This window comes from Accipiter gentilis, chromosome 22 (genome assembly GCF_929443795.1).
Source record: "Accipiter gentilis chromosome 22, bAccGen1.1, whole genome shotgun sequence".
Taxonomy (NCBI): Eukaryota; Metazoa; Chordata; class Aves; order Accipitriformes; family Accipitridae; genus Astur; species Astur gentilis.
The window spans coordinates 7,902,481-7,918,918 of record NC_064901.1 but is presented as its reverse complement, the minus strand read 5'-3'; the positions used below and the strand labels follow the sequence as shown (position 1 = coordinate 7,918,918).

Below are 16,438 nucleotides of genomic sequence, written 5' to 3'. Positions count from 1 at the left end.
TTAGATGCAAAGCCCCATGAAAAAAAGATCCTATTGACAAACAAGGAATACTTTCAGAAGCTGAAGAAGAGAAGCTAGATAATGACACATACATGTACAGAATTTTTTTTTTTTTTAAAAAAAAAAAGGAAAAAAAGGCAAGCCAGTGAAGCTGTGTATCCATTGCCTGAGTCATGTTTTGTTAGTGCTAGCATAGTCACAAACTGGATGGTCTAAATACTTTGGGCACCTGAACCATCTCATGCTCTAGAGGGTGGGAAGACAGGTGGAGGACGTAGCTTGCAGCTGTTGTGTTGGTATGCCTTATGCTACATTTGTAAAGGAAAAAAAAGAAAAAAGAGACAAGAAAAGAAAAGAAGGGGGGGAAGGAGAGGGGGAAGGAGAGGGGGAAGGAGAGGGGGAAGGAGAGGGGGAAGGAGAGGGGGAAGGAGAGGGGGAAGGAGAGGGGGAAGAGGATGTCCTTTCATTTTAAAAAGGCAAGTTTGAAGACACAGAAATTTTCCAGAAACCTTAGGAAAAAAGGGTGGAGAGAGGAGCTAGTTCAAATGTAACTAAAAATAATAATAATAAAAAATTATTTGCACATTTGTTTTCAAGATTTTGTGAGTGAGAATTCATGTTTCTATGGACAGAAGGGAAAAAGAACACTTATCTGACCACAGATTCTTTGCCTCTCCTGTTTTTCTGCCTTAAATAAAGAATGCAGTGTTGAATATCCACAGTATCTAGTGCCAAGCTTTTATACTCTCCTTCCCCTTAAGACTTCAAAAAGCATTGCAAAGGAGGACAGTCACACCTTGTTCTCTACTTGCAGAAATTTAAACTCATGTAGAATGACTTGCTGAGGATCACCTTGCAAGCCAACAACAGAGTCAAGAGCAGATTTCAGGTCCAGTTCAATAGTTTATTCTGCTTTCCTAGTGAGATGGTGATTTAGTGGGTGGAAACTACATGGATGGATGGTGAGTTTTGCAAATGCAGAAGTCTGCTTGTGCAATGATCTTCTCACAGACCTGCAAAGCACACACTCAAACCTTCTTTGTTTATGACACTCTTGAGAGACTATTAACGTTTACTGAATTGTCAGTATCAGCAATATTGGCCATAGTTCTGTAACAAGTCCATGAGAATGAGAAAAGTTCATCCATGTAAGGCCACTGACTTTGGTGGATTCCTCCCCCATGAAGCTCACAATTGTTTCTGGGATAGAGGTGAACACGCACATGCATACAGATGCACGAACACACACACTCGAGCCATGAACCATGCTGCTTCTTAAAGTACTGTATGAAGTACTTTGAGACTATTTGTAGAAACAATAAAAATCAGTAATATCATATAGACAATTTTATCACGACATCCTCTTTATTAGCAGGTACTTGCTATTAGTTAGAGAGATCATACTGTACACAGAAGCAGACTGTACGTGGACTTGACATATGTTCCCAAATGCTAATACATCCTCTGAGCACAAGAGTGACTTATATGATTTGTTGTGATTTTGTCAATGCAAGAAACACTGTGTTTTACCCAGAGAAGAGAAAATCATAGCTGGTATATGTTAAAAGAAAGAACACTTCAGATGAGTTCCAGTTCTTCTGCAACTACTGTATCTATGCCTAACCTAATGTGAGGCTGAAAGACCTTCTCCTTCAATTTTTCCTGGCTCCCACAATCATGTTTCTAGTCAAACTGAATAAAGAAAAATAGAAGGAATCTAAACTTTATACAAAATCAATATATGGTTACTAACGATATACAAGTGCTACCCAGGGGAAGATGTGAATAAGAACTGTGTTAAGATAAACAAGAGAGATTAAAAAAAAACCACCATACTTTATTGTCTGTGATTTTTTCTCTCTGATTTACAGGGAGACTAGATGGTCTTATTTAAAAAAAACAACAAAACAACCAAAACAAAAACACACACACCCCCCCTAGCTAGCCCCTGAAAACCCACCAAGGCTAATAACTACCAGAAGATTATTTTTGCTTTTTTTTTATAGAGCTAAGTGCTTCAGAACAGCAGCCATTCAAAAAGACTTAGTTTGACTATCACTTATGTGTCAGAAATTTTTATATTGACTGCCAAGAAATCAGTACACTGAAGCATTAGTGCTACAGAAATTACAAAATAGAGAAATCTACAATTTTTCACCATCATTAAAAAACAAATCCAAACAAAACAATTCTTGGTAATTAGTACACACAATTTTTTTAAAATCAATCCTTTACCTGAGACATAAAAAACAGCAGAGGAAAAAACCTGACCAACATAAAATAGCTGGTAAAAATCCAGCACCAAGTTGTAATGGACGGTATATCCTGCCAGACAACTGGTCTTAATAAGAGCAGCAGAATGCACTTGCAAGCAGTTCAGAAGGCCAAGTTTTCTACAGAATGTGCTCATCTTGTAAAGGGGAAGCAGAAACTGGGGAAAAAACTGAAAAAAGAGACAATACTTACCTGTAGGAGGATATGAAATACCTCACCACTACACAATGATCAGTTTCTCTGGTTAAAGAAGCATCTGCATTTTTTATGTGTTTCTGAACAAAATGTTTTAAAATACAAGGATATAGACTAGTAAACGTATACTCACACATAGGCAGCTTACAAGGCTAGACAAGTTGACATGTCGAGGAGCAAACATGTGAAGCTGCTGAAGGCAAGAGATGGCTTGAGCCTGAACAAGGCAGTCAGGATTATCCTGCATCACTGCACAGCCAAGAAGGCAGGAAGTTCTTAAGGCTGAAACTGTTGTACTGCTGCCTATATTTGGAAGAAAAAAGGGGTTTTGTTTTTAAAACATCAACTCTATTTTTCAAAAACATGATAACCTGTCTTTTTTCCAAGCCACCTGTGATTTTCATCCTCTTGAAGGATACTTTCTCTATCTGTGTTATACTCCAATATCAATGAGTAACAGTCACATTGCTCTCTGGAAATTTCAGTGTCCAGCTATCTAAAAGTTGATTTAGATGCAAATTTTAAATGTCTGCATCATAACCAAGAAATAGACTGGCTCCTAACTCTTGAAATACGAATACTTTCCGTTTTCATGCCAGATGTAAGGATTTTCAACCCAAGGGAACCAGTTTGTGTTCTCCAAACAAAGGAAAAGATGTCAAAAAGAGACACTATTTTTGGAAAATTAGCAGTCATGTCATCTTGATTGCACAAACTCATGGCCTGTGAAATATTGTCTTAGAACAAGGAAAAAACTTAGCATGCAATTATTTTTTGATAAAATTTGAATTACACATTCAAAGTTTAGCAATGTTGTTGCTAAACCAAACAAAGCTGACACTATTGTATGTTGCATACCTTGCAACTCAGGGCCCAGCGTGGTAATAAGTGCATTTAAACAGCGTCCAAGGCTTTGGTGAACTTCAGTGTAAGCAGGAGGCACGGTCAACAACAACATGAGAACAAGAGATAAAGTAGGTTCCACATGCACATGGTACAAGGGGCCAGCTAAATCTACTATAAGTGCCAGCGAGTGTAATGCCCATGCCTGTAAAATAAGAGAAGCAGTCATATAGTGTCTATATGATAGAATAAACATAAGATCTTTTTAAAATTCTATAGTTCAAGTGAAATTCAGTAATTAAGTGTAATAAAAGTTGCACTTTTAGTTTCCAAAGGGACAAATAGAGAGGTTATAGAAAGAAACTTTAAGAACCTGATGCTTAATAAGCCATTTTAAATATTTTTACAAGCAACTATACATTCTGCAATGAAAGAACCATTTTAAATTTGTCATTGTTAATTAAAAAAAAAAAAGTAAATATTCCTTAAATACATTCTACTTTTTGTAAAATTTCTTATAGTTTCATGTGGAAGAACAAGAGAATTATGAAAAAATACTACGACAGTTGCTGAAACAACATGCTGTTTTAGTCTCAGTTACTTTGCACCAATAGCCACATCTGTTTCATGTCAACATACAGTTAATCTCTGTGTGAATATATTGTAGATAAAGCTTAAAAAAATTCTTTGACTAAGATTTAGACAATTATATGGAATACACTCAATGTCTTTTAAAGCTATTCTGATAGATAACAGTTTTAGCCACAGAGAAATAATTTGAATTAGTCTTCAAAACATCTTGCCTTATTCAAGGAAGTACATTGACCAATTTCTACAGCATTCAGGCTACAAATCCATTATTTACTACATAACCCTTCAACAAAAAATGCTGTGAGGTAAAGATCGTAGCACAGAAAAAAACTGCCGTGAACAAAAAAACCTGGGTACTATCTAGTCAAGGTCAAGATACAGGTGAATGTGAAATTAATCAATTCCTAAAACATCAGATATTGTTTTTGAAGCCAGCATATTTTAGCCTCATGACGATTAAATAAGAACCTCCTGTATCTCATCATAGTTCTTGCTTGGAAGGTGGATTTTGAGCAGGGGCTATGGTTTTCATTGCCTTTGCTGCTCCAGCCATCACCTGTGAGATATGCCTAAGAGGTTGTGAAATGTTATTCTTAGAAGAAAAAACTTATACTCCAGATTATAAATCAGTTAATTTGTCACTTATCTAAAAATGTTACAAGTACCTGCACATCAGGAGAAGTGCTGTCCTGAGATAAAGTATAAAGGATTCCAACACATGCATTCAGGTGCTGAGTAGAACCTATTCCTCCTAAGTATCTATACAGACATCCCAGAGCCAAAGAATGACCTGTTCTTGATACCACATCCCTAGCAGATTTTAGCCTATTAATTATAAGAAAAGAAAGCTGTTAGTGTAATCATCAAGACTGATACTATGTAATAAACACAACTACAAATGCAATTTCTAGTATACAATCAGGAAAATATTTTATTAGACACTGTTACATTGCCAAAATTCTAAGTTCACTTGTCATCTCTTATCTGAAGGAAGTACCAAAAATATTGTAGGTATACTTAAATGATGTGGCTACAACAGCAGGCAATTTAATTTATTTGAAAGTCTACATGCTTACTTAGACAATCTTCTTAAAGATCAGCAAAACTAAGAAATACATGCAGAAGTCAGGCAGTGCTTTTTCCTATTAATTTCTGAAGTGACATCAAATTCATGAAGGAAACCAGCTTTCCAAAATTATCATCATAATAGGGGCCAGGTAGATTTCTCAAACATTTTTATAAACATAACCAGTAATTTACCACGCTTTTTTTGAACTTACTTGTCAAAACTGACTTGTGCTAATCCAGCAGTGAAGGCACTATCAGAAACCACCTGTGCCAATCTGGCCAAACACTCTGCAGCAGCACATCTTAGGAGTGGATTATTGCTTTCCAAGGCACCCATTACTACTGCCAGGGCAGACCTTCTAACTTCTTCTGGACCTAAACTTCCCTTGCAGTTAGCCAAGTGCTAAAAGCAGATATTAAATATATTAAACAGCAAGACAGTGTAGTAATCAGAATGTGCTTTTTTGTCAGTCATGCAAAAATTACAAGACTGCCAGAAGGAATTTGATTTTCTTCACCTTTTATCTGAGGAATTTCTCTATTTTTATTTGCTGTTTTTTGAGAGTTAGAAGCCTAACTCCACGTAGGTGTACATATAGCACAACATTATCATATCAACATCTGATTTTAAGAAATACTGGATAGATTGCAGTAGAACCCAATAAACCAACACACTAGTATAAAATTCAGGAAATAATATAAAAAAGAAAACCAGTGAAAACAGAACAATGACATAAAGAAAAATCCCAGGTCAAAAAAAGAGTGTAAGCAAAAGCTACAGCAGTTATCTGGACTGCATATTAAATATGCCCCAAATTTACAAATACTGTAAAATGAAAGGTCTTGCCTATTCTGAAAACATTTTGCCTTAGTTTGAAGAAAGCCTAAGAAGGGAAGCATGAAAACTGTACATGAACAGAGTAAAATACAAAAAAAGCATTAGGGAAAAGCAACAAATGGCAGATAGTTATGAGATTACTTTATTTTACCAACAGTTACTTTTTTATTTATACAGTAAGAAAAATGAAAGAGACAGTGATAAAGACAGAAATGATACAAACAGATTTTTCCATCTCTCTCCTATTTGAATGACACTAGTATAGAAGATAGTATAGTACAGTGTACTAGAATGGGTTTCCCTAACCCTTTAACATTGAAAAAAGGGAAAAATTAAACTGTGACTCTTCAGCACTTAAGAAAAGTGTGACATCACAAAACAATATACTGTCACAGAAAACAGGAGTGATCTTCAGCTTGACTGTTAATCAAAACAAGAACTTCTGTGTAGACACATTTGAACCAACAGGTGCCATGTTTTGGTAACAGAGAGAGAGAGAAACAAAGGACATTTACCTTTAAGGAAGTAGAAAAGGCTGACACAACATTTAGCTGTACTATTTGTTGCCGTGATCCTTTTGTTTGCTTTATGGAATTCAACAGCTGTTCTAACACCTGGAGCCTTAAACAAAACCAGAGAAGAAACCACAGAATTAAAAATTAAGGAAACAAATCAAGCTTTTTTATTTTATCTTAAAACACAAAACAAAGCCTATATATTTTAGAAACAGAGGTGCAACAAACCTATTACCTCAACTCTTGAGCATTTTCCTTCAACTGGCATCCCTGTCTACTACAAAAAAATTTTGTATTCCATATTAGAATAGGTAATAAGGGACTTTTTGCCTTTGTTTCCTTATAATGTATGTATTCACAGATAATCACTTATCTCTAAGTAATATTAGACAAATGTTATTAAAAGGAACTGTGTATGGGAATGATGCATTTTGACTTACAATTGAGAAAGGAGGAGGGAAAAGAAAAAGAAAAGGAAAATGCAGTTATCTGCAGCAGTTAGTTCAGGTCTTGAGAAACAGGTGAAGAAAACAAACCAGCAACCTGGTGACAGTAGGGGCAAAAAGCCCAGACAAATAGAAAAAAAAAACGCACAAAAAAAAAAGCTGTAGGTGAAGACAGAATAAGGAAGTAAATGCAAGCCAGAAGAACATATTATAAGGCATGTGGTAATTTTATTGGCAGGTATGCTCATATCCAAACAGCTGCCTTGGCATTACACTAAATCCTGAGCATTCTAAACAGTGAAGACAATAAGACTCAGGACTTGTATACTAAGCACTCATCAATTACAAAACCATCACCACCTGTAATGATTGTGATCTGAGCTCTAACTACTGTTGGCTTTGAAAATATAAAGCTGTTTAATTTAAAAATAATTGATTTGCTCTAATGCTGCATTCAAGAAAATTACCAGCAGCACACAGAATAAGCAACAGCATGCAAAAATCTTGAGGAATTTCATGCCTCAGCAATTGGTGTGCTTATAAATGTGAAACAAACCAAAATGCCATGTATGCAGTAGGAAGATACATACACACACACAAACACACTCTTGTTGCTTCCCATCCATTTTTTATAAAGAATGAGGCAGGATAACAGTTAAATTTTACTGCAGCTTCCTACCCCTTTTATCCCTCTTCGGTTCTAACGCATTTAGTAATTATGTATTAAGTGCTATAACAATTGTGTAAAATCTCTTAAAATAACTTTTATTTTGATCTGACTGTTGAAGCAAAACATAATTTTTCTTGGTCAACAGAATTTATTATAATTACAGTAACCTCTTACTGGATGTGCCTTTTCATTGTGAGTAACTTTAAACAGAAAGTCTAATAATTTGTTAGTCCGAATTATATTAGTCAGATGGTTTACAGAACCCACTTATACAATGCATTATTTTTTCAGAATTGTTTTCTTCTGTGTTTAATCTCAAACACTATGATCATCTTTCAGCATTTCCAAAGTTCCCCAACAGTTACAATTACTACTTTACCTGTGAGATTCTGCTACATGGGAAAACATAACTCCAAAAAGACGAGTTGCTGCACTGATAACAGACAATATGGGAGGTAGTGGTTTAGGTACTGAATCACCTTTTGCAACTTTCTCATAAATTGAGTAAGGGTCATATTCCAGGCTGCCGCCAGCTATGCTGTTACCTAAAAGGAGCTGTAAGAAGAAAAAAAGTGATAACCATATTTCTGACCAAGTCAAAACCAGCACTGACCCAAATAACTAGAACTGTATGCAAATATAATACCACCATTATACTAGATCAAAAAGTACCTGCTCTTCGATAAATCGGTGGTCAGTCTCCTGCAGTAAGGGACCGAGTAAAAGGAGATCATTCTCATGACAAAGGGGTGGAAGCAAGAATGTCGAGGCATCGATCTGGCTATCTGGGACAGTCAAATCAGCCACTAACTCTTTTAGAACAGCACAGAAGCTTCCTTTAAATTAAAAGGAAAAAAAATTCAAAATTTTCAGTTAATTACTTTCCACAAGCAACTTTGGGAGCAATACATTTATACTGAAATAGCAACATCCATCTAACATTTTTCTTAAGTCTTCAAATAGTTAATTGGAGAACATTCTTGCTACAAGGGAAACAAAAAAAGAACTACCTAAGATAAGCAAACTAAGCACACAGAGCAACCTAGAAGCAGAAAAACAGAGACCTTTACCTTCACAGAAGACATAATGCCATACAACTGCTAATCCAGTAAGGTAGTTACATTTACAATTAAAGTAGAGGGAAAAAGGCAGTTACAAGCACAGCCATATTTTCTCCTATTTCCTGAAAATTAATGCTGTGGAATGTATTACATAACCACGCAGGAGTACTTGGACTTGGCAAGCAGATGCAATTTAAAACATCCATAAGTCTGATAAATAACCAAAAGCTGCAGGACGTACTCCCCTATTTCAGAAGTTTGCACTCAAAAAGCAAAGCATGAGGAATTTACTGTAGGTTACATTACGATAATTTACAGTGGTAGTTAAAACTTTCACATATTTTTGTACATAATATTTCAGACAAGATTGTACATTATACATAAACAACAACATTAGGCGTTCCAAGTCAGACTATTTTAGGTTATTAAAACAGCCCCTGCAGTGAGAGAACATTTCCAGTGCTGAACCACGCATGATGAGAAAGGTCTGGCTTATCTGATAAGTAAGTTGTGTTGAAAAACACTGCAGAACTGATCTTAAAGAACGTACACGGTCTTTTTGCAAAGATTACATAAGAATTTACCTCCAGAGCATTAAGATTGCAAAGTCAAGTCCTCATGAATTGGGAAATACCAGCATTAAGTGGGGCTTAACTCCACATATCCAGTTCTTTGCATTCAGTTTTGTTGTTAGATGATCACACGATTACCTATTTGCACTAAAGTTGCTTATAATTTTTCAACACATGGAAGTTCCAAAAAGTGGGACAACACAGTTATCAGCACCTCATGAGCACAAGCAGAACCATTTGTGTAGTTGGAGCTGGTAGCTGCAACCAGATATTTTATCCTTCCTGAATCTTGAATCCATTCTGAGAAAGCTGACTTCCTCTCCCCTACCCCCCCCAAAATCCTGTCCCCATCAGCCTCTCCCCCCTGCAGGCATCTCTTGCTTTGCCTGCCTCTCTGACTAATTAGCAAGTATGTCATTTTTCCCAAAATGCTTAACTCAAATCTAAATGCAAAAGGTTAGCACTGTCAAATGTATTCCAAAATGCACAGATAGTGTGTGAAAGGGACAGAAATTGAGCCTTTTTAAAAAACACAGTAATTAAAAACAGCAACTAGAAACTGCTCTTACATTAATTATTATAGACCACACACAAAAAAATAAAATCCCCTTTCTATGAAAACAGCTTTTCAAATAAAATTGAATGGAGATACTCAGCAATTTTTAACCAAATTAACATTTATTTTAGTCCCAGACACTTAGCCATCCTTAACATGTCAAATAATATTAGATCAATGCAAAGCAGTTCAAAATTTTGAGCCAGAATGCTGTTGCAGCATTCTAGCTATTCATCTCATCCTATTAAGAAAGAGAAGTGAATGCTTGTATTCAATTTTATGGTTTAGACAGTGGAACATAACAAGCACAAAAAGCTGAAGAATGAAAAGAACCCTAATGAGTTTTATGACAAAACACATTAATTTCAGACTACAGAAAACATCAACAAATCTAATAATCAAAATTCAAACTACTGAAATGATTTGTGTGGAATTCTCAAACTGGACATTACAATAATCAAAGTTTTTATATTAACTCACAGGAAATAAATGTTTTAGCCTCAAAAACATGAGCACATTATAATCCAAAACCAATGACACATGAAAATGATCACAAATATGAATCATCATATTAGAAACAGAACCAGCTTTTCCCAGCTTAACAAGTTCATGCTTAGGATCAGCTAAATTGCAAAGTCTTAACTGTTCACATATGGTAGAAGATAGCAACTAAAACATGTTAAATGTTCAGATTAACCTAATACATTCTTCTCATACCTGTCATTGCTGAAATAATGCTAAAAGTCAGCTACTACTCCTGCACACTCACAGTAAGCCTTCATAAAATTCTGCTGTTTCAGCAGATACTGATTTTTAGTGATGACAGAAAGCAGTAAGAGAAACACTGAGAGGCAGAGAGAGCAGGAAAGGACCAAGAAGAGCCTAAACAAGTCCTAGTATCTCAGGCCTCAGAAATCTAAAGGTTTGAATTGAAAAAAAGGCTTGGCGATATGAATAAAGAATCTGTTCTCAACAGTTTCTTTTGCTGGGTATTTTGTTTTGTTCCTCTTGTGCTAAAGAAAACAAGCTTTGTACATTATTTGCAAACACTAAAAGCTTGAGTTACAACTCCTGGTACATGTCCCCATAACCAATTTTCTTAGAAAGAAACAACTTGCAGGTTTCTAGCCTCTGGGTGACTACCCAGATCGAAGACAATGAAAAGAAGGGAAATAAAATCATTAACTGGTGAAAGCTTCTCATTCAGTGTGTCACTCTGAGCCATGCAAAATGTGCCAGGTTGTGCAACACGAGTACTCCTAATATTCTTCCTAGTGATAATGACTAAAATTAGACATAGAAAAAAGCATCCTGGATTCCACAATCATATTGTTTTCCCAAATAATTTATTTTTAAAAAATCCCAGTATTTGCAAAGATATACAGCCTCAAAATTTCACGACTGCATGAAGCTGTCACTGGAAATAATATGGAAATAACGGTATTTGTTTGAAGCTTTACCATAAAGACTTTTTTTGCATTTTTAAATTATGCATACTTATATGTTAAAATATATAACAGACCTTGAAAATAAGCTCTGGCAATATATGCATTTCCAGTCTTTCCCCAGTCTCATACTGCTGTATTACAAACAGATGCACAACTCTGAGACTACATCTGTCAAACTACTGTTTTGATTCTAAGGCTATTTACAAAGCTTTCAGCAGGGCGACCATTTATTTATAACAAACCTTTTAAACTTTTTCTTTATTTATTGGTTCTAGCATTCAGCATCCTCACATAGGGTGCTCTCTCAAAAAAGTCAGGCTTTACAGGTCACACTGTAAATTTTTCAATAACGTTAGACTATATGCAAAAATCCCAAACATACCAAGAAACTGCCAAACCCACCCGTACACAAATATCTGTATTCTATAAAACATCACCCCTGTAATAAAAGAAAATAAATAACTTGCTTTAAGGGATGGAGGTTTTCAGTATTTTAAGCCCAAGTCACAAATGAATCTTATACACTATGCTTCAAGTGTTATATACAGACTTCTAATGTGACAACAGCTTTAAGGCAAAGGTCAAGGATTTCTCCTTATGAAGATTCACTTCGCAGTTACCACTAGATGGAGCAGATTATTTGAGTAAGGATTCCTTCCCTCCATGATACAGAGTACACAGCCAATGCCTGACTGGCCCATACTTTCTCCATCCTGATGAGACACCCTGTACTTCCCTTTACAACTGTCAAAACCACTCTGGTTCCTTATTTCAGTCCATACAGTACTCTGTGGCAAACAATTTAAAGACAACAAAGGTATTTATTGTTTTAGTTAAACTGTTAGACCTAACTACAGTGCATAGTTATTGGACTAGAGGATTAGATTTTAAATACCACTAGTTATGTTCTGCTACAGAAAAGTAAGTCTATCTCCAGATTTTGTTGAAACTTTTCTTTAAATACAACCTTTATATCCACAATCTGCACAGGATCAGATTAATATGTCTGTAATATGTAAGTCTACTTGAAGCAATTAAATTAAACTCTTTAAATGGACTATATGCAATTGGTTTATGCTAAGATTACACCTTTTGGATTTAGGATTCAATGGAAAGTAAAACAGGCAAAGAAAGTAAATTCTTCAAATAGTTTAAAATTGCAATGTTTTCTAGTTTCAACTAAAAATAGGACGAAAGTCTGCATTTGTAACAGGAGAGGGGAAAAAGAGGATCATAAACACTGTCTTTTCAAAACCATAGTGACTTCACTACAATTTAATCAAATTTAGACACAGGGAATAAGATTTGTTTATTAGAAATTGTGGAATGAATTCTTGCTAGCTGAATATATGTTGAATAAAATCCTAAAAATAAGCCCATGGTATTTTTAATGGATTTCTCTTTGTAAGGAAATACATACCTTCATAAGTCTTTGGAGGCAATACTGCAAGTAATTCATAAAGTTTATGTCTGTAAACCGTTGATGGTGTTTTTAAAGAATTTCCATATGATTTATATATTGAAGAAAGCCTTAAAATATAAAAAGCACATCAGATATGTTGAAGACTTTAAGCATTATGCAACACTGCAGTTTCTTTTGTACAACTCTACTGAATACTTAGAAAATCTATACATATTGTAAGTACAGTTTTGATTTGCATTACCAATAGTAAGCAAAACAATTTATTTCACATGTTCTGACAGAATGTCTGTTCTCCATTCCCAGTCATTATTTTTATTTAATACTAGAAAAATAAACAAGGCTTTCTATTTCCTTTGACTGTACCTATATTTATTATAAATAACTTTTTTCTGGATATATCTCTGTAAGTTAATATTTAGAGTCCAAATACTTTAAATCACTACATATTCTGAAGGCAAAAGTTTAAAAATTATTAGACCCTTTCCAGCTTAGCTCTGAATCTAAGCATAAAAAATGCCCGTATCTAAAACTGTTTATCCAAGTGTATTCTTGAATTTTGTTTTTTATTTTATTAAAAATGACCACATGTAAACACAAATGTGTATGTTTGATTAAAAAAAGCAGAATAAAAACACTATCTTAACAAAATCATGCAATAACTTCTTCCCTAGCTCTTTTACACAATACTGGAATCTGTGAGACACATGATGATGCCAGCTAAGGTCTTTAGCTATACAGCTGAATTCTATACTCTAATTTTTGTACCTCAAAAAGAAAGTTCTTTAGAAAGCACACTAAATCAAATACAAGAAGATTACTCTGTAGCTTTTCAAAATCAGAATCTAATTTAACAGTTTTATGCACACACTTACTGTGTCAACAAATCAACAGCACTAGGAAGAGGAGGAAGAAGTCTCTGAACAACTTCATCTGTAAGAAGACCAGCACAGTGGGAAACAAAGCTTTTGATAGCTAGAAAAGGAATTGGATTTTAACTTAGTGTGAGATATCTAGAAGAAAAAAAATCACATTAGTGAAGTAATCACACTGTTACCTCACTAATAATTTACAAGTAGAAGAAAGCATGCAAAAAAATTTAAAATACTTTCACCAATTATTTAGGAAACTGATAAAAATCTCAAATGAAAAAAGTCATATTTACAGATGCAGTGTTTTGGTGTTTCAGCTTGGAAGTTCACATCCTGACTTCTAATTGCATATATAAACACAAGCATTTTTTGCTTTTTGGTATGAATTATGGGATATAACTCAACTTCATGATAATTCCACGATAATAATACAAAAAAGAAAAAAGTGGGAGAAGGATGATGATTCGATGACCTACTGCTCACTTTGCTAGTTTTCTATTTAAATTTAGCTTAATTACTGTACTTTAAGAAACAACTTACATGTACACAAGTATTTTTCTTTATTTACATAAAATTAAACTTGAATTTAATTTTCAAAAAGCACCTAGAGAATATACAGTATTAAAGATGCATTTCCAAAAGAAAAAAAAAAAAGGTTAATTGCTTAGGTTACTTCTAAAATGAAATTACTATTGACTTCCACACCTTTGGATAGATTTTAATAGTGAAAGAGAAGGGTGATCACTATACTAGAGTTCACATTTCTGCAATGCAAAGGACCCTTTAGTACTTTAGAATACTGAAACACATTAAGTATTTGAAGATCACTGGAGTCATCTCTTGTAAACCCAAATTCACAATATTTCATGATGAAAAATTGCAACCTACCAGAGAGCAGCCAAATACATAGTAATCTCCACTGGCTGAAAACTGCAACTTCCTTATTATATTTTTTACCCAAGTCTTCCCACCCTCACAAAGTGTTTGACTGACTCACCAATTCTATTTTGCTTACAGTAAGTTACCTATTAGGAAACAGAACTGCTATTTACCAAATATAATAGACTGTAAACAACAGAACATACCCTGGTTTGGGTCTTCATTCATTACTGTGATATGTAGGTTAAATAAGAGAGAAGTAACCTTCCTGATATCACTTACTGTTTGGAAATCAACTGATTAGAAGAACAAGAGGAAAAACCCTCTTGGGATTTTGTTTGTCTGGTTTTTACAAAAATGAAACACATGAATATATAGATAGATACACATAGGTAAATATATATGTACAAGCACATATATTGGGGAGTGAATACATCCTTCACCATTCAGTGAAAAAAATAAATATGAAGTATCATTGTTCTTTCAGAAGGAAAAATAAACAAACAGCCCAACTAGCAATATGCAGAGAAAGACACTGTAAATCCTGCTTACCACAGAGAGCACCAGCACGACCTTCCAGTGTTACTTGCCAGGTAAATGAATCCCCTCGTGTCTTCTCTGTTTCTAGGTCTTTAGGGCATGATGGAAAGATGCACTTCCACAGTAACAGCATTCGTGGTAGATGGTGTTGGACAACTGCAGGACCTGTAAACATTGACAGTTGTCATGCCAATGTAAGGATTAATAAAATTAAATTTTCTCTTTGGTTCTTTTTTCTATGTTCACAAAATCTTTACAGCTGTGAACAAAACCTTATGCTACCTTTCCAGCCTTCTTGTATATAATTTCTCAAATGTTCAGCATCTTGGTACTCCATTTTCATACATAACTACATACCCATCGACACACACACTAGTATGCCACCAAGCCAACTATAATCTCTGTTTTACTAAGTACAAACCCTGCGGATCACCAGCATAAAAGAGATGTAATAAGCAATAGTGATGTGCAGAAAAGCAAACATTTCTTATACGTTAATGCACAAGGTGTGTTTTCCCTAATCTAAGAAAAAAAGAGAGCCGTTGAGAAGAAGTAATAGCTGAAAACATGAAAGGTGCCTTAAAAAATATGAACAAAACAGATAAAATACACTCTTCATTAGTAATTTAGTAATCACAGTCAATAATCTGACCACTAATAAGTATCAGAAAGTTCTGTAAGATTTCAAATGCCTGACAAGAGGGAAATACAAATTATTAGCTTATTTTGTGCTGGGATAGATGTTAAAAAATAGCAATGTAATTCTTCATGACCACAAAGACATTTGGTTATATTGACTTTGAAATTATATCTTCTACATTTAATTAATAGCAGTCCCACCCAGTCACTGTTTTTCAGACTTTGCTCCCAATGAGCTAATAGCAAATTTGAAAGAAATGACATTTTTATTTTAGAAAGTTTTTCTAAAGATTCCAATTAACATTAGGGTTTTTAGAATTATTTTGCAGTGGTAAATTAAATGAAACATCAAAAGAACTAAAGTCAGAGACAGAACACAGAACAGTTTAATGTAGTTGAAGAAAAATTGTAGAAAGCTACTACCTAGTGTCATGAGAGCAGCTATCAAAAGCCATCCAGCCTGTGTTCGCTGCAGTGAAATGCGACTGTTTTGAGAAGCAGAACACAGCAAATCCTCTGCTACTGTCATGATTACCTTCAAAGTTAAAGAGAAAAACAGAGCATCAGCATCTTAGTAACTACCAAATGTTTTTTCAATATTATTTGCTCTGATACTTAATCCTATTTCAGTATCCCCCAAGAGAATGCCATCTTCCTCTCACACTATAGCAATAAACTCAGGCTCATGAAGTTCCAATGACTGACTTCAGTACTAGTCTGGGATGACTTCAACAGTTCTGTGGGGTACTAGGTAAGTTAGTTTGCTGCTTTGTCCCCTTTCTTTTATCAGCAGTAAAATGGCAGCTCATAATTCTCACAGGAATATGCATTGCAAGGATAGAAGTGTTTTGATACTCTGTTTATGTCACTATGTAGAAAAAGGATAGCATGAGACCTATGAATTGGAGCTCAGAAGAAGTGGCAAGAGGTGTTAACTATCTTTTCATCCCTGTTTTAGAATAATGTCTGTCATTGTCTCTCACAGTTTTCAAATCAACAAATGGTATGACT

The 16,438-nt window shown here is 34.8% G+C and overlaps 1 protein-coding gene across 9 annotated transcripts in view; it reads right to left on the bottom strand.

Moving 5' to 3' along the window:
• The window catches only part of HEATR5A (HEAT repeat containing 5A), a 68,760-nt gene that overhangs the window by 23,851 nt on the left and 28,471 nt on the right, over positions 1–16,438 (bottom strand). For all 9 annotated transcript variants that reach the window (XM_049825328.1, XM_049825335.1, XM_049825327.1 and 6 more), the window contains 11 exons: positions 15,851–15,962; positions 14,801–14,953; positions 13,373–13,472; positions 12,498–12,607; positions 8,113–8,276; positions 7,820–7,995; positions 6,325–6,430; positions 5,184–5,374; positions 4,569–4,728; positions 3,328–3,517; positions 2,603–2,772 (listed from right to left, as the gene is read on the bottom strand). In XM_049825328.1, the coding sequence (XP_049681285.1) occupies positions 2,603–2,772; positions 3,328–3,517; positions 4,569–4,728; positions 5,184–5,374; positions 6,325–6,430; positions 7,820–7,995; positions 8,113–8,276; positions 12,498–12,607; positions 13,373–13,472; positions 14,801–14,953; positions 15,851–15,962 (1,632 nt within the window). The remainder of the gene's footprint in view (positions 1–2,602; positions 2,773–3,327; positions 3,518–4,568; positions 4,729–5,183; positions 5,375–6,324; positions 6,431–7,819; positions 7,996–8,112; positions 8,277–12,497; positions 12,608–13,372; positions 13,473–14,800; positions 14,954–15,850; positions 15,963–16,438) is intronic.